This window comes from Dryas octopetala, chromosome 8, assembly GCF_963921425.1.
Source record: "Dryas octopetala chromosome 8, drDryOcto1.1, whole genome shotgun sequence".
Taxonomy (NCBI): domain Eukaryota; kingdom Viridiplantae; phylum Streptophyta; class Magnoliopsida; order Rosales; family Rosaceae; genus Dryas; species Dryas octopetala.
This window is the reverse complement of record NC_141373.1, coordinates 14,512,984-14,535,752: the sequence shown is the minus strand read 5'-3', so window position 1 is coordinate 14,535,752 and position 22,769 is coordinate 14,512,984. Positions and strand designations below refer to the sequence as shown.

Genomic DNA, 22,769 nt, shown 5'->3' with positions numbered 1-22,769 from the left:
TTCAATAAAGTAATGACACGTCAGATGGTATAAAAATGTGGTATAAGAATGTGGTAAGTATAACATTATTCTTTACAAATATTACATCACATGCCACTATAATAAAAAAAAAATTATATCACAAATATTACATTAATTTATACTATATTGTATTAACAAAAAAAATCAATCTAGTCACAACTTAACTGTGATTATCTTGGTAAATTGAAAGAGACAACTCACACCACTATACTATATATTATTTTGAGTAAATGTATTGTTTTAACCTCTATTTATAAGGTCAATTTATTTTAACTACTAAATTTTAATAAATTTTTAGTTTATGTACCAAAATTAAATAGCATTTTAGATTAGGTACTAGTTGAAAAGTCAAACAAATTAATAAAGTAAAAGGTATTAAAATTTACAAATATTACATCACATGCCACTACGATAAAAAAAAAATATATATTACATCACAAATATTACATTAATTTATATTATATTGTATTAAAAAAAATCAAAATAGTCACAACTTAACTGTGACTGTCTTGGTAAATTGAAATAGACAACTCACACCACTATACTATATATTATTTTGAGTAAAAGTATTTTTTTGACCTCTATTTATACTATATTGTAATATAATTTATTTAAAAGAAATTCAATTAAGTCACAACTTAACTGTGACTGTTTCACAACTTAAATGTGACTGTCGTTTAGTCACAACTAAATGTGAAGTTGAGACTACATTAGCAAATTTTCAAAATCATACAAAAGTCTCAAGGGCAATTTTGTTAAAACCTTATAAATTTTAACTAACACTCATCATATGTGGGCTAAAAAATAAAAATGTCAAATGGAAAAGGCTCAAATAAAAGGGACCAACATATTTGTGACCTAATCTAAAAAACTACATTTAAATTTGGTAGTTCAATTGAAAAATTATATGGTTTTCATGCTATACCAAAAAATTATTGGAATTTGGTATTTAATCCTAATTTTCTACTATTTATATTATATTATAGTATAATTTCTCTAAAAAAAATTCAATTAAGTCACAATTTAACTGTGACTGTCTCACAACTTAACTGTGATTGTCTCACAACTTAGATGTGACTGTTGTTTAGTCACAACTAAATTTAAACGTACAATCACAACTAAATGTGAAGTTAAGACTACATTAGTAAATTTTCAAAATAATCTAAAAGCTTCAAGGACAATTTTGTCAAAATCTTATAAATTTTAACTAATATTTATCATATGCGGGTCAAATGATAAAAATGTCAAATGAAAAAGGCTCAAATCAAAGGGGCCAACATATTTGTGACATAATCTAAAAAACTATATTTAAATTTGGTAGTTCAATTGAAATATTATATGGTTTTCATGCTATACCAAAAAGTTATTGAGATTTGGTATTTAATCCTAATTTTCTATATTATGTAATATGAAATAGTTACAATATTATTAAATTTTAATTAAAATTTTAAAAGTCATAAGATTTTAGTCAATAAATTAAAAAATTAAAAAAATTGAATAAAAGTCTCTCAAAAATAAGAAAGGTGGAAATGAGCCACGTTACCACGTAAACGAGGCATACAAAGTGAACTTACCCAAAAGCCCATTAAAGCCGCCCCCAAATTTTGGCGCCGAAACCCAAATCAAATCGCCTCCAAAATTTTCAGACACATCAAAAACCCGAAAGCTACTTGGTGAAACTCGAAAGCAGAGAGAGAGAGAGAGAGAGAGAGAGAGAGAGAGAGAGAGAGAGAGAGAGAGAGACGAAAGAAAATGTCGACCATCTTCATCGCTGTTCAGTGTTGCCAATGCTCCACCATGCAGGTATATATATTGGGTCTGAAAATGTTGTTGTTGATGTTGTTGGTGATGAATATTAATAATTAATTATTTATAGGTCAAGCAGAGGAAGCAGAGCAGCAACAACAACAAGTGGACATGCGTGGTCTGCAATCAAAAGCAATCCGTACTCAAAGTGTTTGCTCAAGGTCCGATGGCCAAAGACCTCCGCCTCTTCGTCCAGTCCTTCAACATGTCCCGTCACTTCACCCACCAAACCCCAAATCCTCCTCCATCCGAACAACAACAGCACTCCCTTGTTTCCGATAACCCGAACGATACCCGAAAGAAGAAACGGACCGATTGGACCCAATACCTCGATCCCGAGGATGATCAGCGCTGTAAAATCGAGCAAGAAGTTGATGAAGGAAAGGGAATTACTTGTTTTGGGATTTGATTGGAATTTGAAATCGAGCAAAGAATGGGGGAATGCTGATGTGTTTGTGGTTGATTGGTTTTTTTTGGTGCAGGGCCTGAGATTGTAACGGATTTTCCGGCAGAGTTGTTCAAGAAGCCAAAGCTGAACAAAGAGAGTAGCGGTTCAGATACAAGAGAGTGTGGAGTTGATGAGCTTAACAATCACAAACCAGTTTTGTCTAAGAGGAATTTCAGCAAACATGTGGTCTCCCCTGAAGGTAATTGAGCTTCATTTCTTTGTTTCTTTACATGATGAATAAGGCTCCTTTCTTGTACATTTTATAGTATAAATGCTCACACATAATGGTCATGCTTGCTTCAAGGCAATGAGGTTATGATATATATGATTTTTTTTTTCTTGTCTTAGACTCTTGGTGGGGGGCTTTGTTGTTCATACATGGTTTTTTTTTTTCTTTGTTTTTTTTTTTTTTTTTGGGTTTATCGCTATTGTATTGCTGGTTAATTCAAGGCCCTTTGATGGTTTGTTGAAATTGATTTTCTAATTAGAAAAGTTGTATATGCACTTTAGTTAATTAGTTTCTTGCAGGAGCTAATGGTTAAGATGTTTACAAGTTCTATATTGGTTAATTCGGTTCCCTAGTTTCTTGTAGATTTTGCATTAGTTTTGCTCTTTATTGTTGATCCATTACTCAAGAAAACTAGAATAATGATAAACAATTTTTGATACAGAAAATACCCTAAACTCAAGTTGAATGATCTTGATGTTCCTGCTGTAAAAAACTAGACTAATAATATATAGACGATGACAGATTTATCTACTGCTAGTTTTGTCTTTTTATTCCTTGCACTGATTTGAATAATGATAAATATTTTCACATAATTTTGATTGATGGTAGAATAATGATAGCATAATGGCATATACAAATGCTGGAAGAAACTAGATTAATGGTAAACAAGCTTGTACTTTATACAATATTAATTTTTGATACATGACAAAAAAGAAATATTCTTTTAGTACTTCATTGTGAGAGTATATTAGAGGTCTCAATTTTAACTTTTGCATAAGGTCTCCTAAGTCTCAGAGAGGGACTGTAATAGTTAAATCCTCTCTAACTCTAATGTCCCATCATGAATATTTGAAATCAACTTTGCTAATTAATAAAACACATTAAGAATAGGACCACTAGTATTCTTTGAACCTCAATTTATGGCAATGAGAAGGTAAAGAAACCAAATTAAGTTGCAGCTGCCATTAAGTACATGGCCTTCCATTAGATTGTAATTAACTTGTATGTATTTTGAATTGCAGATGAGGAGCAGAGAAAGTGCGAGTTTAGAATTGCCAAGGACACTTCAAAATGGAGTCATTTTTTGATGCAAGATGAACAGGAACCAAGAACACGTCAGGCAACAAAGGCTACACCTACTGGTGCTTCCAAATGGAATGACTATGTAACCAAAGATTATGATGATGGTGACGACTTGCGACTTGTTAGTAGGAGAAAACGTGCAGATAATGTAGGGGAATGGAGCAATGAAATTTACAAGACAGTAGCCAACTATGAGACTGTAACAAACGATGAGAGAGTAGAAGATGACATCCATCCTGATTTCTTGCAAGGCTCTCTTGTCTCAGACCTTGGTACAACATCTTGAACAAAGATTAGGGCTAATTGAAATATTAATTGTTCTCATTACCACTATGTAGTTTGATTACATCCATCTTTTGTATATTCTTTTCTTCCTTTCTTTGATTCTAGACAGCATTTGATATGGGGACAACATGAATCCCTATCCTTGATGAATTTTAGATTAACTTCAATGAGTTGAGAGACCATATATATGTATGTCCTAGGCAGAAGTAACAAGCAGATATTGGCCCTGAGATCTTTTCTTTCCCTTAAATAAGGAAGTATTTGCTCCACTATTCTAAAATTTGGATGAACCAACCTCTTTGTTTGCATGACTGTCTTTATGGTTTAGTTGTTGGGCCACGGATAAGGTCAAGTGCTTCAGGTCGCTAGCCTCCCTCATGACTCTAGCCGGTGTTTTGCAGCGAGGGGAGAAGAAAGAGAAGAGAGGAATTCGTCCAAAAAAAAAAGAGAGACAGGAGGATAAGGAGAGAGAAGGGAAGAGAGACAAAGATAGGAGACGAGGAGGTCGCCGGGTGGTAAGAGTAAAAATAGAAGTTTTGGGGGAAAAGATTTTAGGGGTACAAAAAACAATTGACCCCTAATGGCCTAACATTAATAAATTTGGACTAATTTTCAAAATTTTCGAATTGTTTTTTTCTTTCCTCAGGTCGTCCATCAAATAAAAATTCAATTTTTATTTTTTATTTTTCTGTAGAAACCAATCACAGTATAATCTGCATGCTATATATATAAATATAGGCTTATTCACGCCAATGCTCTCTGAAAATAATTTCGATTTTCAATTTGCCCCTTGAAACTTCATTCCTCCCACTTTACCCCCTGAACTTTACAAAATATCATATTCCGTCAAGTCTGTTACAAGCTCTGTCAAATAAACTGACGTGTCAGTTTATTGCCCCTTCCACATAAGTGATACGTAGGCTTTTTTGACGAACTCATAGACAGATTTAACGGAATATGATATTTTGTAAAGTTTGAGGGACAAAGTGGGAGGAAAGAAGTTTCAAAGGACAAATTGAAAATCAAAGTTATTTTCAAGGGGCATTGACATGAATAAGCCTATAAATATATAATAACGCATTCAAAACCTTCACCTACTCTGCAATGCTTTAGTTGCTTACAAATAAAATAAGGCCTCTTGACCTCACTCTACAGTTAACCCACACTCCACATCACTCTCTAAACATTATCCATGAGTTCACTTCAATTCTTCCCACACACACACAAATTACTATTTCATCTTTCTTCTCTCTAAATCTACTTCACTAAAAATGAAGCTTAATTGTCTCTGCAAACTTGAGGCTTGGGTTGAAGCATTCCTCTTCTGCAGAAATGTTACTGAAAACTGATCAAAATCTACATGTCTTGGAGATTACCCTCAGTTTTAGAACGTTTCCGCAGATCATGAATGCTTTATTCCATGAAAGCACTACAATATTTTTCTCTAGATTATGATGCATGGCACGCTTTCACCAATCATGGAATTTTATTTTATTTTGGGTCACTGTAGTTTCTGGTTTTTTAACTTTTATTTAAGTTGAAATTTTCAGGCACATATAACTCGTATGTGTTTTTAAACTGCAGAGTATCCAGGAGCAAATTAAAGACCAAATGACACTTTCACACTTTGTTGGAAAAAGGTCCCAAGCTCGAATCTATCTCTTAGCTGATAAAGGCTACAGTTAGGACTTGTTTGGCGTGCAGAATTGAACTGCATTTACAAGAGCTTCCAAATGGAATGGTTACATGACTAAGATGGCTTGCCAAAAAGTGCAGATAGATGGAGGTCAAATATGGGATGACATTCATTCTTATATCTTTAGAGGCTCACTTGTTTCAAATCTTGGTAGATCTTGAACCAAGATTAGATTAAAAAATGTTCCTACTACTACTTAAAAAAAAACAGATATACTGAAAACAGATTGCCAGGTGCATTCAAACATTCAAGTCAATGATAAGCATTTTGTTTTCAGGGAGGAAGAGAATATGGGGACAGGGCAAAGAGCATGGTTTTGTTCCAGGTATAATTAAAGCTTGGTTAACAAAACACAAAATTTCTGCTTCATTTGACTACACAGGATCAAATAGGGCAACCTAACACAATGAATAATGAATAATGAGTTAGTACCAAAAAAATAAAAAATAGAATTTGCAAAGTTTTGAACAATGACTATACCCTAGAAATATTCTTCAAAAAATCCCCACTAGCAATGCACTGAGCTGAATAAATAGAGATGAATAAGGAGAGATTCACTCATTCAAATCCAATGACTACCTTATCCTTGAGGGCGTCCGGAGACACAATGAGATAGAGAACCTTGGCCTGGTCCATCTCCAGCAACATCCCCGTCACCTTCGGCGTGTGCACTGGCTCAATACGCTTAACAAGTGGATATAGTGTCTCACCCAACATCTGCAATTCAAGTCCACAATAAAAATGCACAAATGATATCTCAAGATGTTCGGAATTGAAGAATTTATATCACAATCATAAGAAAAGACACTAGCCTGAATCACAGAATATGAATAGAAGTTGCAAGCATAATAAAAAGAAGGGACAAGGAACGTGCCACACGCTGCCATTCTGGGGTAGTAGCAGAAGCTAAAGCAGAAACAAGTGTGGACATTGGCACTGGCCCAGAAAGCTGCATTTCATTAAGAGTCATCACTGTGATCCAATCACAAAAATCGTCCATGTAACGACCCGACCCAAATTTTCACTAAAAATTTAAATTTTTATTCAATTATGGTTTTAAGAAGTTTTTGAAAAGAATGTTGAATTGTACTCTAAAAATTTGAGATTTTATTCGGAAATTCAATAGGTTTTGGATTTATTTTAAATTTTGTTTTAAATCAGGATTGACCCAAAGTTGACTTTTTAAATTAGTTGACCTTTGATTTTGACTTCGGATCCGCTGGATAGATCTCAAGACCACGAGTTTGTAGACACGAAGCATGCATAAATCAGAGTTACGGTTTGAGAGATACAGACATTTGAAGGGAGGGGCAATTTTGTAATTTTGCATGTGTGGGCTTTAAATACCCAAAATCCAGAATTTTCGGGGATTATTCTCTCTCCTCTCACCCCGACACACCCTCTCTCTCTCTTCTCTCGCCTGTTCAGCACCGCCTTCCTGTCACCGGCGCGTGGGCGCGCGTCCGGCGGCGGATGGAGGCGGACGAAAGCTCCCTGAGCTCGCCGTCCCTTCCTCTCTCTTCCCTTGGTCTCGGATCACCCAGAAACTTAGCCAAAATCCGAATCCAGGCCAAACCCGATCGAACCCAAGCGACGACGATCCGCCGTCTCCGGCCAAGACGCGACGCCGGACCACTTGGGTCTTCTCCCCCTCGTCGCGGCGAGTCCAGGGGTGGTTCCCGATCGTTCATCAGACCACGGCAGCACGCAAAACGAAGTCACAGGGCCAGCTGTCTTCTCCGGCCAGTTTCTGGTGTTTCCGGCGGCGTTTTCGTCGAGTGAGGTACCCAAACTGATCCTCTCTCTCTCCTCTACATGTAATTGTACTTTGTTTGACTCAATTATCACTAGAATAGAAAAACCCTGTTTGAAACTCACAGCCACCGCGAGTTCCTCCGCGTGTGGTGGCCGGGTTGAGTTGTTACTAAATTTCTGTCCTAAATCCTTTTATTTGTTGCTTGTAAATTGTTGGACTGAATTTGGGCTTGTTTTGGATTGAAATTTTCTGTCGAGGTGATGTTTTGCTGCTGCCACCGCCAGCTCCGCCACTGGTGGTGGCGGGTCGAGCGGTCTTCCTTGTCAATCAGCCTCCCCAGGACATCCAGAGGCCAATTTTAGGGTCTGTTTGCGTATCGGTAAGTGTTTGCATGTTGTTAGGGGCCGGGCAGCCACCGTGCGTGGTGGTTACCACCTATTTCGGCTGCTAAACGGCCAAATTGTGAACCCTGTATATCGAATTGTTGGTTGTCTGGTCTTAACAGGTATACAGGCTCAGGAAATCTCATTCCCGATGTCGTTATACTGCCGGATTTGGTATCCGAGCAATGGTGTCGTGAAAGAGCATTAATTATGAATATTTATGTTTAGTTGTTTTCAATTGAGTATAAGTATTACTCTTATAAATTACTGTTACTGTGGAATGCATTGATGTGAATTTTGGTGTGCGTGGAATTTGGTTATTGATTGAACTGATGCTGTTTTGGTTATGATGTCGGTGTTTTAGATTACAGGCGTTGTTGGTAATGCATAATGGATACTTGTTGTTAAATTGAGAAAATAACTTCTTTGAGATTATTTGGGTATTGGATTATGCTTTACAAGATTAATTGATAATGCTTTTGGGCTGTGTGCACTATATGGGTTGCTATGGATTGCCCATTTGATTGATAATGCCCTGATGTTATTAACTTTATAAGGGAATACTTATTGATTTGTTGCTGAGTCATTCAATTATATCTTTGTGAATTGCCATGGTTGAATTGGTGATGTTAATGATTTTGGATGATTGTGGTTGAGGGTAATAGTTAACGATTTGGAAATTGGTTGATATTAAAAGGCTTATGGTTTTAAGAGCTATACTATTTCGAGACGATTTATTAATTGCATGATTTGAGGATGTGAAGAGCTTAAGAAATCGTTGATTTTATCTATTTACAAGAATGGTTTTAGAAAGTGGAAGAGCGATTTCTAAATCGTCATATAAGTACCCTCACCCACAGGTATAAATACAGATAGGTCTTTGGGACCCATCACGGCACACACATAGGCTTTGGGCCGTGTGCCGGGATGCCTCGCCCTTTGGGGGTAGTCTACGTGCATGTACGACATTTGGCTTATTGTACGACGGCGATTCGACGGTACAAGAGCCACCGTATGTCCACTTGTATGACGGCGATTCGACGGTACAAGGGACACCCTAAGTCCACTCGCATGACCGCGTTGCGACGGTGCGGGTGGAGGGGCAATTTACGTGCACGTATGACACTTTGGCTTATTGTACAACGGCGATTCGACAGTACAAGGGCTGCCGTATGTCCACTTGTGTGACGGCGATTCGACGATACAAGGGACACCCTAAGTCCACTCGCATGACGGCGTTGCGACGGTGCGGGTGAAAGGTTATGAAGACGGTCCACTTGGTGCGACTGTCTTGTACGGTACCAATGTGGAGCCCGTCAAATGGGTACTTATATGGCCAACGTTTTTACTAAAAACTTTATAAGATAAAAATATTTTTAGTTATTTTTTTATCAGTTCAAGACTCAAAAGAGGTTTTAGCTAGAAATCTTATAAGATACAGAATTTCTTTTACTTCTCTTTATTTCCCATATTCAAAAAGGAATTTCAAAGTTGAAGTTGTTATATAGAAACTTTCTGTTGGAATGATGTTGATGGTGTAAGGTATTGGATAAATTGTGAAAGAGTTCATTACAAAAAAATGTTTTCAATTAATATTCATTTTCAGTTCAAAATTGGATATTTTCAGCCCGAGCAGTTTTATAAAATGGCTCTCAAATGAAAGGTTTTGAAGTTTATTTTGTACACTCACTGAGAGTTTTTCTCACATTTTGTTTTTGATGTTTTCCCCCCAGGTAGTAGCGATCATCGAGTCGGACCGTACCACGTCGAGGCATTCGAGTTCTCGTCCCCAGTGATAGATATATTAGGATTTAAGGTTTCCATTGAAATAAATAAAATGATATATAATTGTATAGAGGAGTAGATATGCTCTGATTAGAGTTGTATTACTTGTGGTGAGCTTGAGATCTTATGTATTACTTGTGGTAGAGGTGGTTGTGGTTTAGAAGTGCTTTTTAACAGGTTTTGGAACTTCTGGGTTAGTCCATTTTCAGAGGAGGTTCTGCCGAATTTTCGGTAGAATTTTCCTTGAATTTGGATTCCCGCAGGATCTCTCCGGATTTCAGGGTGGAATCCGGGGGCGGTCCTGTCAGTCCACCTTTAAATTATCTTTGAATGAAGGAATTTCAGCCTTCTTACGATAGTAATCATCAAGAGGCCCTTGTTGGTGATTGTTGTTGGTGTTGTTATTGCGCCTGTTAGATACTTTTAGTCCTTGAGCAAATCGGGGAAACCTACTAGGTCGCCTTCCATTGCCTTGCTGCTCAAGCCTCACAATTCCAAGACTCAATTCATGAAACCTCCTTATAGTTTGTGTCATATGCATCTCCATGCGATTCATGAAAGCCTCAGTCTGATTAGCTTGTTCACGCAACTCAACCAGTGTTGACTTGATTGTTGAAACTGCACGACCAATGTCGTCCAAGTTTTCAATCCTTCCTTCGTTGTTTGTCATTGGAAAAAGCAAAACCCTTACTCTAATACCAATTGACATACGTAGCAAGAAACTAAAAAAAATTTGAAGACAAATGTATAAAACTTAGGCTTATTTACGCTAATGCCCTCTGAAAATAACTTCGATTTTCAATTTGCTTCCTGAAACTTCATTCCTCCCATTTTGCCCCCCGAATTTTACAAAATACTATATTCTGTCATGTCCGTCTATGGATCCGTCAAAACAGCTGACGTGGCGCTTACGTGGAAGGACAATTAGGTCTTTTACCTGATACAAAGCTGAATCGGACTGACAAGATGCCAAATTAGCTCCACATCAGCATTAAGTGGACCCCTTTGAATATCTCTCTCTCACTCTCTCTCTCTCTCTCTCTCTTCCTCTTCCTTTTGAAACTTCCTTTAAATATCCCAGCCTTCAAACCTAGCCGTTGGCCCACCACCAGCAACTCCTCTTTCCGACGCACCACCCCACCCAGCAGCACCTTCGGGTAAGTCGCCGATTATGGAAGTTGCCGACCTCCGGTCGACTCCTATCTGGGCTCCTCATGCCCTCCTCCCTCCCCACCCCTTTTTTATTCTGACACTTCCAAAGCTCCTCAGCAGCAGCGGACTCATCAAGAAAAGAAAGCTGAAAACCCCAAAATCCCCAACTTTTTTTTTCTCTCTCTCTCTCTAAATACTAACAAAAAAAGGCAGATATTTAGGACTCTCCGCCAACCCTACTGGCCACCCGACCCGTAAACTCGACCCGCCAACCATTGTCTCACTTGAAAACTCATGGTGCTGTCCTGCCTCAAGACCCATCCCAACAGCAAACCCACCACCCCAGTCCTGCCGCAGACTACCCATTAACCCAAATCACGAACCCACCCAGTTTGCACATCCCCATCACATTCGTCTTCTTCGCGGTCCACGTTCAGGATCCGATTCTCCCCGGGCAGTCTCTCTCCAATCATGGACTTCACACCCACATGGGTTTGATCCAGGACCTAATTGCCGCCGAGAGAGTGATCGGGGAGGAGACCCAGAGCCTGAGACAAAGCCGACTTGAAAAACAAGAGCTCCTCCTTGATCATACACGTGTCGACGACAGAGATGAAGACCAGAGACGAGGTGGGTTTTTCGAAAGCCGAGTCGTACTTGATTATGGTGTACTGGGGGAAGAGCTCCGCGGGGAGATTGTCGTCGGAGATGGAGGCGTAGTGGGCGGAAGTGGTTGCGGGTGAAGCAGAAGACTCAAATCCATAGCACCGGTTCACTACCCGCTGATTCGTCCAATCTTGAGCTCTCTAATGCTGCCGTTTTGTGACTACCGATCTCCGCCGCCGCTGGACCTTCGAACTGAAACGAGCTGGATCTTCGTCTCTTCATTCTCCGTCCTCTGGGCCATTCCTATGATTTTCAGATTTTGAGCTCTCTTTCTTTCGATTTCAAATTTTTTTGTGCGATGGAAAGAGAAAGTGGAGGAGGGTGAGGTTTCTAGAGAGAAAACAGTTGTGGTTTTTGAGAGAGAGGAGGTTTGGGTGGGAGAGGGGTGCGACAGGGTCGGGGGGAGGGGAGGGGTGGGGGAGGAGAAGGGGCTGGCCTGGGTGGGGGCTGGGTAGAGGGTTTTTTTTTTCTTTTATTTTTTTTTTAAATTTTTAAGTTTTGCTTATGCAGCGGAAAAGACCTAATTGCCCCTCCACATGGGTTTGATTCAGCTTTGCATCAGATAAAAGACCTAATTGCCCCTCCACGTAAGCGCCACGTCAGCTGCTTTGACGGATCTATAGACGGACATGACGGAATATAGTATTTTGTAAAGTTCGGGGGGGGGGGGGGGGAAGTGGGAGGAATGAAGATTCAGGGGGCAAATTAAAAATCGAAGTTACTTTCAGGGGGCATTGGCGCGAATAAGCCTAAAATTTAAACCCAAGAAAACTGAAATCCAGCAGATTGAAAAAAGTCTCAAAAATTATATTTAAAGACTGAAAGACAATTAGATACACAAAAACTATGCTTTTATATAGGCTCCAAACGCTATTCTTACTAGGAAAAGCCTAATTAACAAAGGAAACTAATTCAAACCCTATTCCTACAAACATACATAAAAGATAAATTACTAATTAAAAGGGTGATGATTTTCACACTCCAACTTTGTACTGCAAGTGTACAAAATAGGAGTGTGAAAATTATTCCCAAACTAATACTAATCCTAATTAGAAAAAGGAACCCAAAAATTAGATTTATTCCAAAATTAATAAAGAAACAAAATTATTATTTTGACCAAAGTTGTCCTACATCATTCCTTAACTATTATTTATGTTGAAATTTTCAGGCACATATGATGTAAGTGGTTGACCAGTTTTCTCTAAGAGGAATGCCAAGATCAAGTACATGGATCTTCTATGGGATTACTTGTAATTAACTTGTTGAAAGAGGTTACAAACTAAGCCTTTAGAGGTTAACCCAAGTGGTGAGGGTGGGTGAGATATGACTGGATTAGGCTAGGTCCATTCTCTCCGATGTAACCAAACAAAGAAAGAGGTCCCAAATTAAATCTCTCTTGTTAAAGATTACACTTAATGACTCGTTTGGCGTGCATAATTGAACTGCATTTACAAGAACTTCCAAATGGCATGGTTACGTGACTAAAGGTGACTTGCAAAAAAGTGCAGATAGATGGAGGTCAAATATGGATCCACAAAATCTAAAAGACAATTGCCAACAATTGTATTATATCCGTTTCTGGTATATGCTTTTCTTCCACTCTTTAATTCGAGACATCATTAGAAATGGGAAATTCTTGTACAAGTGACATGAACAGCTTCGTGGCAGAAGCCCTTCATGACACATTAGAGGTGCTGAGACAAAGGTGTCATGGTGATGGGAATTCATAGGAGTGGCCAAAGAAAAACATTAAGTACAAATAAGAATTTCAAAAATTTCCACTCCCAAAACATATATACTGAAAACAGATTTCAAGGTGGATCCAAATGTTCAAGTCAATGGTAAGCATTTTGTTTTCAGGGAGGAAACGAATATGAGGACAGGGCAAGGAACATGGTTTTGTTCCAAGTATAATTAAAGCTTGGTTAACAAAACATAAAGTTAGTACTTCATTTGACTACACAGGATCAAATAGGACAACCAAACACAATGAATAATGAATAATGAGTTAGTACCAAAAAAATAAAAAATAAATAATGAATAATGAGAGAGAGAGAGAGAGATTAAAAAATAATCCACCAAAATCCTAAAAAGTGTCATAATAATTAGGTCTAAGAAAACAAAAGATACTGGCAAAAATCCTAGCACTCTTAGGTCTTTGAATCCCTCCATGCAAAGTCAGAAGCCTAAAAAGATTTGGCAATTCAGTTGCCACATGAAACCCTGCAAAATAAACCAGGTCCTAGTAATATTCTTCAAAAAATCCCACGAGCAATGACAAGTCATTTAGGCCAGTAAAAATGGAGATGAATAAGGAGAGATTCACTCATTCAGATCCAATGCACCAAGCCGATCAGTAACTTCAGTCTTTGACACTGCTTTATGGAGGACATCCATTGCCTCAGCTGCCTTATCCTTTAGAGCGTCCGGAGACTCAATGAGATGGAGAACCTCCGTCTGGTCCATTTCCAGCAACATCCCAGTCACCTTACCCACGTGCTCCGGCTCAATAATACGCTCAACAAGTGGATATAGCTGCTCACCCAGCATCTGCAATTGTAAGAACAATAATAACAAATTATAATGTTATTGTGCCCTCATTTCCCTCTAGAAGTCCAGAATAAAAGCACAAATTATATCTCAACATTTTCGGAATGGAAGAATTTATATTACAATCATAAGAAAAGGCACTAGCCTGAATCATGGAATATGAACAGAAGTTGCAGGCATAATAAAAAAGGAGGGACAAAGAACATACCGAACGCTGCTCCTCTGGGGTAGCAGAAGCAAGTGTGGACATTGGCACCGGCCCAGAACGCTGCATTTCATTAGGAGTCACAGGCATCCCTGAACCGTCAAAGGGCAAAGGCATCCTTGGACCCACAAGACCTTGAGGAGTCACAGATGGGTCCACTCCATTCCGTGCGTTACCCATGTATCTCAAGCCTTGATTGGAGTTACGGTGCAGTAACTGAAATAAGGTATGAGTGGGAAAATATCAGTGGTCATATCATTAATAGTATAAGCATGTGATCTGATGAGCACAGGCAACAGAGGTAGAGTGAAAAGAAAATTTGTTAGTTAAATCAGAAAATTATTGCACCTGCTGCTGCTGCTGCACCTGTTGGATGTTCCCACCTCGCCGTACACCCATCCGCTGCCCAGGTTGACCTTGCCTCTGAAGGTGGTATGGCATAATGAAGTTTGGAGCAACACCTGGGCGCATCCCAGGCAAGAGCTGCTGCTGGAAGCCATAACCTGCAGGCTGAGGGGGTAGAAGGCCAGGAGTACCCTGACCAAAATACAGCTGCTGAGGGGCAAGTCTAGGTGCCCCAGGATGAAATCCAGGAATTCCCGATGGCAAAGGTGTCATTGCACCTGGCGCTCGGATTTGGGCAAAACGTGCCTGAAACAAATGAGTAAGGTCACCATTTGTAATGTTTCATTGGGATAATGACAATGAGCGATAACAAAGGCTTCTGTTCATCATTAGAAGCAAAATAAAAAGAGAACCTGTGCAGACTGACCAATATCCAAGTTCACCAAAGCTGGTAGAAAAAAAATGTTAACTAGGATACTTGGACTTATCAACAAACTTCTAGACCTGACCAATACAGCTAAAAATAGGACGGCAAAGTTTGTACTCTGAACTAAAAATTGGAATTAACCAGTTACAAAACGTAAACCAACACTTTCTGCAATGCAAAAGTTCCATTTAAGATACCATCAGACTCAACATGTAAATACAGACACCTCTTTTTCCTAATAGTCAAAAGCCTTAAAATTATAATTGTCTATTTAATTAATTTGGTGATCAGCAATCCAAGTATGACAAGCACTAATGGATCCTAGCAATGATAAAAGCAGAGAAATACATATATGAAGGCGTGTGAAGTAGAACCAGTACTATCTAGATCCCTTTAGTAAGAAATATCATATATGATAAATTCTTATCCGCACATGAGAAGCTACAGGTATAATTTTACATTTCAAAATGATTAAAGTTTCCAAAGAGAAAATAGGTAGAAGCAATGAAGAAAACTACCTGTAATCGAGCCTTTCGCTCTTCTTTGCGTTGGGCCACAGCAACATAAAGAGGCTTCCGTCCAATCATCTTACCATTCATTTCACTCAACTGAAGAAGGGAAAAAATAGAAAAGTAATTCATGCATACATTACACAAAAACCGAGGGGGAGAAAAGATGCAATTTTGGATCTGCCAAGAATTCAACAGATAAAATAGCTTACAGCTTTATTAGCTTCCTCTGGAGTAGAAAAAGCAATAAACCCAGATCCCTTGCTCAGCCCTTGATGATCAAGCATGACCTTCAAAAGAAAACAAAGAAATTAACACTGCTTACAAATAATAAATATAGCTTACCTTTAAAAAGGACCCACTAAGGAGACAAACAGACAAGTCAAAATATACCTTGCATGATGTTATTGTTCCAAATTCAGAGAATAGCTCCTTCAGTTTTTCATCATTTACAGTGTCATCAAGATTTTTCAGATATAAATTAGCACCTTGTAGCTTTTCAAATCTACCGAGTCTTTCCTGTTCAAACTTAGCCCTCAACTCTGCCTCCCTCTCTGATTTCCTTTGAGCCCTCCCAACAAACAAGACCTTGTCATCACTAAATGTGGTCCCATTCAACTTATCAACTGCAGCAGCAGCTGCATCTGGGCTCTGGAAGTTAACAAAACCAAAGCATCTAGACTTTCCATTTGCATCCCTCATAACAACTGCACTAGTGATGGTACCATAAGTGCCAAAAAGTTTCTTAAGGTCCTCATCTGTAGTTGTCTCCAAAAAATTCTTCACATAAACATTAGTGAACTTTGGTGATCCATTTGGCCGATTCCTTTCCTGGCCTCGAACAAAAAGTCCAACATAAACCTTTTTATCATTTATCAGCATGCCATTCAGACGTTTGATTGCATTCTGAGCAGATTCCTCATTGTCATACTGTACAAACCCATACCCTTTCGATTGACCGTTGCCATCAGTTGCGACCTTGCAAGAAAGTACGGCCCCAAAGGCAGCAAAAGTGTCAAGCAACGCCTTGTTGTCAATCGTTGTGTCAAGGTTCTTGATGAAGACATTGGCATATCCACTCTTCCGAATACTCGGATCACGATGAGAGAACATAATCCTAATCGGTTTCCCATTGATAGGAGTAAAATTCAAAATCTCCAGGGCGTTAGCAGCTGCAAGATAAAAATCTTAATCAGAGTCCTAAAAGGACTTGACCAAGCACAAATTTTATAGCTTGCAGAAAGAAACATAACAACTACTGCACTTGCTAAAGCTATTTGCTAAGTTTTCAATTCTCAATTTTATAATTCACTATATAAATGTGCTTGCACGGACACACTCAGTAAATTCCATACATTATAAGCCACCAAATATTAATGATTTGCCAACATTCCCTAAACCCAGTACATTAAAGTTAGAGGCCAATTTAGTCCATTGCAGAGTTATAAAAAAATAAATTAAAAGTGAAACATTGCAGAAATGAGGCAGATGCCGCAAACTTGAAACCAAATAAAGGTAAAACATTGCAGAAATTATAATAATAAATATTTTTTTTTAATGGTCGATATTAAAAACATCGATAGTTTTATTGACAATATTAAGTCCACAACAGCTTCAGAATCAATTCAATAATTTTATGGAAAATTCAATCACTCTGTTTTTCTCTATTAACTCTTTTCAGCAAAGCTTTCTCTACTAGTGGGGCATATACAATAGAACATATTATAAAAGTTGGAATTTTTTAATGACCAACATAAACAATAAACAATGCGATCACAGAATCTTCCACCACCAAAATCGCAGAGAAAAATTATTTTACTATAAAATAATCCCACATCACATTTAATAAAATGCAAACAATCAGATTCACCAAATACCAAAAAATACAAAATCCAAAAAACAGAACACATCGCATTGTGTAAATCAAATACATTCTCAAAATCACAACCCAGAAAACAAACACACACACACACACATGATGGATTGATCAAAAGCAAGCAAGCATGGCGATTATGGAGAAAGCACAGACCATCCTGTGGGTTGTTGTAATTGACATAGGCATAGCCAAGCGATTGCATGCGGCTCTGATCCCTACAAACCCTAATGGAGGCAACGGGAGCCACTTGGCTGAACAGATCGTAGAGCTGCCCTTCGTTCACAGTGGGGTCGAGATCGCCCACGTACAGCGACGAATTGCCGAACCCCGCCGGCGCCGGAGCCTGAGACGCAACCAGCTGCTGTTGCGCCGCCGTAGCAACCGGTTGAGCCACCTGAGCCGATACCACCGACGCCATTGCAAAAAATAAATCGAATAAATAAAAAAATTTGGGAACAAATTTTCAAAAAAATTGGGATAGGGTTAGGGTTTGTGATCGACGCTATTTAGAGTGATGAGTAGGGTTTCTCTTGCTCTATAAATGGTAATGAATTTAATTTTTGAAAAAAAAAATATATGGAAATTTTATTTTCGGGGTGGTTTTTATTTTTTTTTTATATTTCCTTTTTTCTTCTTTCTCTGAAAGAGAGAGGAGGGAGAGAAGGATGCAGTGGAGACGAAGAGAGGCTTATATACTGAGAGGGAGAGAGAGTGAGGGAAGCGAAACGGTGCGTTTTGAGTTCGTAGCGTTTAAGGAAGTGAAGCGCACGTGTGGGTGATGACTTGGCATCCGATGTCGTAGTGTCTCTCATGCGGGAGGTGGCTGTGCTTTTCGGCACACTTTTGTTGGTTACGCGTCTAGTGGGGTAGTGGACACGTGGCTTACTTACTTTTATAATGCTTTTTTGGCATAGCTTGTTGCTTTTCGGTACTCCTTATTCCTCTTTTCCTGGACACCGTGTTTGGAAAAACTATATTTTACATTTTTTTTTGTTTTAACTTTGTCGCTAGTACTTTCACGCAGGGACGGAATGACGGATGGATGCATGCACAAATATTGTTTTTTGTGTTGATTTTCTCTTTTCTTATTTTCTCACTCACCCTATCTTTTATTCTTTATTAAAATTTTATATATGTAAAAATTAAAAATGCTCTAAAATTAACTAGTTAGTAAATTAATACAAAATTAACCATCATTTTAACCTCATCGCACGATATAATTGTTAGTTCCTTTAACATAAAACATACACAAATACTGCACAAATTCAAGTATTATTAAATAAAATTGTTGTGTTAATAAGCAATACATTAATTGCTAAATCTAACAAGATGTCGACATGATGCAGGGGAACTGATACTAGTTGAGTAGCAATAATCTTTCAGTCAGCACAGCCAAAAAACCAAAAACCTTTCTCACAATGGAACTAAGAATATGACTTGACTTCTGTGTGACTAAGGACTATTATTTATATAGAGCATCAGAGAAATCCTAGTCCCTTCCATCAAGGGATTCTAGAATTCATATGTTAATGTAACTCATATATAAATCCTATTCTCTAATATAACTTTGCTTATGTAAAAGACCTATAGGTACCCGAGTATTCTTTATCCAAATAGGATTAGTATCCTAACGGGAATGTACTTATAGTCCTGTTCTCAAGTAATAATTTTTTTGCTTGTTTATTAAGCAATGGTAAGGGATTGAGTTCTATTAGAACAAATGCATAAGTCCATTAATTTTTTACATTCTCCCACTTGAACAAGCATTGTTCTTAACCAACATGCTCGCTCATTATTGCAAGTAATCTGCAGTAGCGCTCGAATTATTTACAAAACTAGACTCAATTCAACTATGTCAAAACACAATGTCAAACATCATACTACAAGGTGTAACAGAACTATTATAATGCTCAAACTCCTTACAATCACTGATATTCACAATTGTACCTGACAAAGTCATCAGCAAGGCATAAAATTTAGTTTACAAGATACCAGTGCCTTAGTTGTATCTCAACTTGTAAACTTGGTCCTCCCATATGATATTGTTTTCCTTAATACAACATCTTCGAAACTCAATAGCAAGATAACTATATGCATATGTAAAAAGATTATGCTCTTATCATACATATATGGTATAACCTGAATAACAATGTCATTATCTGTAGTCTATAGAAAATTACACTAGTAAACATACATACTGTTAGAACTTTAACAGAAATGAATAATTATATGTAAGCATTAAAATTGAACTGGCAAGAACTAAAATCATGATTATACTAGTTCAATCATAACACAACGAAGTTGACTTAAATGTTCATTAACTAAAAATGAACCAATGACACTTATTGTTCTGCATTTACAACAATGCAGAAAATCAACCATCATACTGACTTTAATTATTAAAAGAAAACTTTTAGATGCTCCCACTATACCTAAAACTCCCACTGAATTGCTACATTTAAATTCTCCAATACTCCCCTATCGGTCACATATTGTTTGAAAATTCCAACTACTAAGGCTTTAATAAAAGGATCTGCCAACTGTTCTTGAGTGTTCACATACTCGATCTGCAACTCTCCTGCTCTGGCATTCTCTCTGACCATCAAAAACTTTGTCCCAATATGCTTAGACTTGGATGTTCTTTTATCATTCTTAGAGAAACTGACTGCCCCACTGTTATCACAGAAAATCCTTATAAGATTAGATACTGACTTGATCATTCATAGATACTAACTTGATCATTCTTGTTTCCTGCATAAAACTTTTCAACCAAATGGCATGTGTTGCTGCTTCATACACTGCCACATACTCAGCCTGCATAGTAGATGTTGTGGTTAATGTTTGTTTTACACTCTTCCACGAGACAACTGCTCTTCCAAACATGAAAACATATCCTGTTGTGGATTTTAAACTATCCACACATCTTGCAAAGTCTGAATTCGAATATCCAATTAACTCTAAATCTTTTACGTTTCTGAATACCAACATATGATCCTTTGTCCTTTTTAAATATCTGAGCACTTTTTTCCCTGCAATCCAGTCAGCTTGTCCTAGATTTATCTGATACCTTCCCAACATACCAACTGCGAAAGCCAAGTCATGTTTGGTACAAAGCTGAGCGTACATTATGGACCCAACCAATGATGCATAAGGTTTATTTTTCATGAACAAAATTTCTTTTTCATTTGTGGGACATTGTTTCTTGCTAAATTTGTCCCCTTTCAACATTGGTGAATCTTCTAATTTACAATTCACCATGTCAAATCTTTTAAGAACTAGTTGAATGTAAGCTTGCGGTGACAATCCCAACAGAAAATTCTTTCTATCTTTCTTGATCTCTATCCCAAGGACATCAAATGCCTCACCAAGATCCTTCACTCAAAATTGTTTGATAAGAAGTCTTTAGTTTCATATTGGAGTTTCTTATTGATGCTGGCCAGTAGGATATGGTCTACATAGAGAACTAGGAAGATAAAATCACTCTCACTAACCTTGAGATATATACATTCATCTGCAGAATTTTCCTGAAAACCAAATGTTGTGATTACTGAATCAAACTTGACATACCACTATCTTGATGCTTGTTTGAGTTCATAAATGGTCTTTCTCAATTTACAAGCAAGATGATTATGTCCATCCTTTACAAAACCTTCAGGTTTAGTCATGTATATTTCTTCTTCCAACTCCCTATTCAGAAACACAGTTTTAACATCCATCTGGTGCAGCTCCATGTCAAAGTGTGTCACTAAAGCCATAATGATTCTAAAAGCATCCTTACTTGAGACTGGAGAAAATGACTTAGTGTAATCTATCTCTTCCTTTTGAGTGAACCTTTTTGCCATCAACCTTGCTTTATGTCTTTCTATGCTTCAATCTGGATTTTCTTTGTTTTAAATATCCATTTGCAGCCAATTGGTTTAAATTCTTTTGGTACTTCAGTTAATTCCCACACTTGATTTACCTCAATCGAATTTAACTCAGCTTCCATTGCTTCCTGCCACGTACTTAAGAGAGTTTGCATTGCTCATTGCTTATGTGAAGTTTCTAGGATCAGTTTCTTCTCCTACATCAAAATCGATTTCTTGTAAATAGAGTACACCATCCTCTAATAAGGCTGGTTTCCTTTGCCTAGTAGACTGCCTTTTAGGAACTTCCTCAAAGTGTTGCTTAGTTTCGTTGACAATTAGTTGTGTATTTACTTGAATTTATGGTTCAATTTGAGCTGTTTCAGTCTCAACTGCAACTTGTGGTTCTAAGATAGTCTGAAGTGCAGGTATCAAAAAGTTTTGATCTGAAAATGGTAAGCAAGCATTATGTAGTTGTTGGTCACTCTCAAACTCTTCTAATTCAAAATCTCCCACTGCATATTCACCTATTGAGGTTGCTTCTTCTATAAATTTTGCAATATTGGTTTCTAATATTCTAGTAGAATTTGATGGACAAAAGAATCTGTATCTCTTGGATTTTTCGAGGTATCCAATAAAGAAACCACTTGTTATCCTGGCATCTAACTTTTTCTGATCTAGATTGTATAACCTTGCTTCTGCTTTGTAGCCCCATACATGTAAGTGTAGCAAACCTGGTTTTCTTCATGTCCAAAGCTCAAAAGGAGTTTTGTCGATTATCTTACTTGGAGCTCTGTTGGTCACATAATTAGCAGTTTTTTAGGCTTCTCCCCATAGGAATTTAGGAAGTTCAGTAGTGCACATTATGCATCTTACCATCTCCATGAGGGTTCTATTCCTCCTTTCAGCAACTCCATTTTGCTGTGGAGTGCCTAGTGTTGTATACTGTGTTTGAAAACCATTTTCCTATAAATACTTAGCAAAAGGTCTCATACTTTGTCCTGCTTCACTGTACTTGCCATAGAATTCTCTTCCTTGATCAGACCTAACAATTTTTATTTGCTTGCCAAGTTGTTTTTCTGCTTTTAATTTAAAAATCTTGAAAAAATCAAGTGTCTGTGACTTTTCGAAAATAAGGTACAAGGTGCAATATCTTGAAAAATCATCAATAAACAAGATAAAGTAGAAGTTCTTGCATATTGTTTTACAAGAAAATGGTCCACAAATGTCAGTGTGGATTATTTCAAGTAATTCATGACTTCTGTTAGCACCAGTTTTTCTAGAGCTTGTTGTTTTCCCTTTAATACACTCAACACAGTCTCCAAAATCAGAAAAATCAAGGTTTGAAATATGATTTTCTTTAATCAAGATCTGCATCATTTCTTTGGATATATGAGCAAGTCGTTTGTGCCATAACACTGATGATTTTTCATTGCTTCTTGTTCTCTTGATAGCAGATGAAACATTAATATCATTCACTTCATTGTTTTCAACACAAACCAACTTTCAGTGATCATTAACAAGTGCAGCAGTACCAACAATTGAAGAATTGAGAAAAAATTGTAAACCAACTTTATTAATGATAAATTCATAATTTTTTCTAACCAACTTAACAACCGAAACCAAATTCCTCCTTAATGAAGGTATAACAAAAACCTCATCTAATTCTAAGTCAAGACCATATCCTAATCTAATGCTGGCA

At 37.6% G+C, this 22,769-nt stretch overlaps 2 protein-coding genes across 2 annotated transcripts; one reads left to right on the top strand and one right to left on the bottom strand.

Moving 5' to 3' along the window:
• Window positions 1-1,754: 1,754 nt before the first annotated feature.
• On the top strand, window positions 1,755-3,873 carry LOC147277490 (uncharacterized). Its single transcript, XM_086255647.1, has 4 exons — window positions 1,755-1,824; window positions 1,898-2,222; window positions 2,310-2,474; window positions 3,527-3,873. Exons 1-4 carry the CDS (start codon window positions 1,774-1,776, stop codon window positions 3,871-3,873), a joined length of 888 nt encoding a protein of 295 aa, XP_086111773.1. The 5' UTR covers window positions 1,755-1,773.
• Window positions 3,874-13,373: 9,500 nt separating this feature from the next.
• Window positions 13,374-17,847, bottom strand: LOC147277489 (polyadenylate-binding protein 3-like). Its single transcript, XM_086253574.1, has 7 exons — window positions 17,376-17,847; window positions 15,740-16,518; window positions 15,559-15,636; window positions 15,356-15,445; window positions 14,414-14,716; window positions 14,069-14,281; window positions 13,374-13,860 (listed from the first exon to the last, which is right to left on the bottom strand). Exons 1-7 carry the CDS (start codon window positions 17,638-17,640, stop codon window positions 13,633-13,635), a joined length of 1,956 nt encoding a protein of 651 aa, XP_086109700.1. The 5' UTR covers window positions 17,641-17,847; the 3' UTR covers window positions 13,374-13,632.
• Window positions 17,848-22,769: the final 4,922 nt, after the last annotated feature.

Bases quoted from the DNA above. Each gene is read 5' to 3' on its own strand.
- LOC147277490 (XM_086255647.1), top strand. From the start codon at position 1,774: ATGTCGACCATCTTCATCGCTGTTCAGTGTTGCCAATGCTCCACCATG. The intron at 1,825-1,897 runs GTATATATATTG...AATTATTTATAG, and splicing joins GCCAATGCTCCACCATGCAG to GTCAAGCAGAGGAAGCAGAG. The intron at 2,223-2,309 runs GTTTTGGGATTT...TTTTTGGTGCAG, and splicing joins TGAAGGAAAGGGAATTACTT to GGCCTGAGATTGTAACGGAT.
- LOC147277489 (XM_086253574.1), bottom strand. From the start codon at position 17,640: ATGGCGTCGGTGGTATCGGCTCAGGTGGCTCAACCGGTTGCTACGGCG. The intron at 16,519-17,375 runs GTCTGTGCTTTC...TTTATCTTGCAG, and splicing joins TTACAACAACCCACAGGATG to CTGCTAACGCCCTGGAGATT. The intron at 13,861-14,068 runs GTATGTTCTTTG...TTACAATTGCAG, and splicing joins CCCCAGAGGAGCAGCGTTCG to ATGCTGGGTGAGCAGCTATA.